The sequence below is a fragment of the Colobus angolensis genome, unplaced genomic scaffold, assembly GCF_000951035.1.
Source record: "Colobus angolensis palliatus isolate OR3802 unplaced genomic scaffold, Cang.pa_1.0 Scaffold25, whole genome shotgun sequence".
Classification (NCBI taxonomy): Eukaryota; Metazoa; Chordata; class Mammalia; order Primates; family Cercopithecidae; genus Colobus; species Colobus angolensis.
The window spans coordinates 4,279,351-4,280,199 of NW_012115710.1; the positions used below are offsets into that span (position 1 = coordinate 4,279,351).

Genomic DNA, 849 nt, shown 5'->3' on the forward strand with positions numbered 1-849 from the left:
GCACACCCCCTCCCCACCCACCGCGCCGCGGCCACGTGGGGGCCTGGCCGGAAGCGCCCCCAGCCCTCCTCCACGTGGGAGGGGGGATAAGACCCTCCGCTAGACCGGATGCCGAAGGCCCTTGAAAGCTAGGGAGCCGTCACCTCAAACAATATCCCCGGATGTGGAGTGTGCGGCGCCCCCGTGTGCGGCGGGGGACCTCCAACCCCATGTCGCCAACTTAGAGCCCTTTCCCCACCACAGAGGCGTGAAACATCGACCCAAAGCCGCCCCCCGCCCACGGCGGCGCTCCAAGCGCTCACCTCCATGATGCAGTTCGCGGCCTCGGCTGCCGCCATCTTCACCCGCAACTACTCCTCCTCCAGCCGCCAAGACCCCCCCCTTTCTCCTCACTCCCCCGGGACCGCCTTATACCAGAGGGTCCACGGCCCGCCTACCGCGACCCCGCTGGAAGATTTCATTGGCAATGGAGGCGGCCCGTCTGAGAATACCGTCTGATAATTGGCTGGAGAATACGTCCATCATAGGTCAGGGGTTTGCCAACTCTGGCGTCCAGAATCCCGCCCCCTCAAGTCGACCCGGGATGGGGAAAACTGCCCGTCTATTGCAAGAAGCGCGACTGGTGATTGGGCAAAATCCACCAGGAATGCCCGCCCCTTTACCCCCAGCACCGCCTCAAGGCTTCCCGGGGAGCCCCGCGCTAAAGGGGCGTCTTGAAACAACTGTCCATCACCAAAACCACCCGCCTCTTAATCGCTGCCATTGGTTTATCCGGAAGTGACGTCACGCGGCCTTTCCCCCTCGCCCAGCGGCCGGTCTCAAGGAGAACACGACCATTGGCCCACGGGT

The 849-nt window shown here is 64.2% G+C and overlaps 1 protein-coding gene across 1 annotated transcript in view; it reads right to left on the bottom strand.

Moving 5' to 3' along the window:
• The window catches only part of PRMT1 (protein arginine methyltransferase 1), a 15,220-nt gene extending 14,752 nt beyond the window's left edge, over positions 1 to 468 (bottom strand). The window contains 1 exon segment of the mRNA XM_011946359.1: positions 303 to 468. Coding sequence (XP_011801749.1) covers positions 303 to 338 — 36 coding nt within the window. The 5' untranslated portion in view covers positions 339 to 468.
• Between the last annotated feature and the right edge of the window lie 381 nt (positions 469 to 849).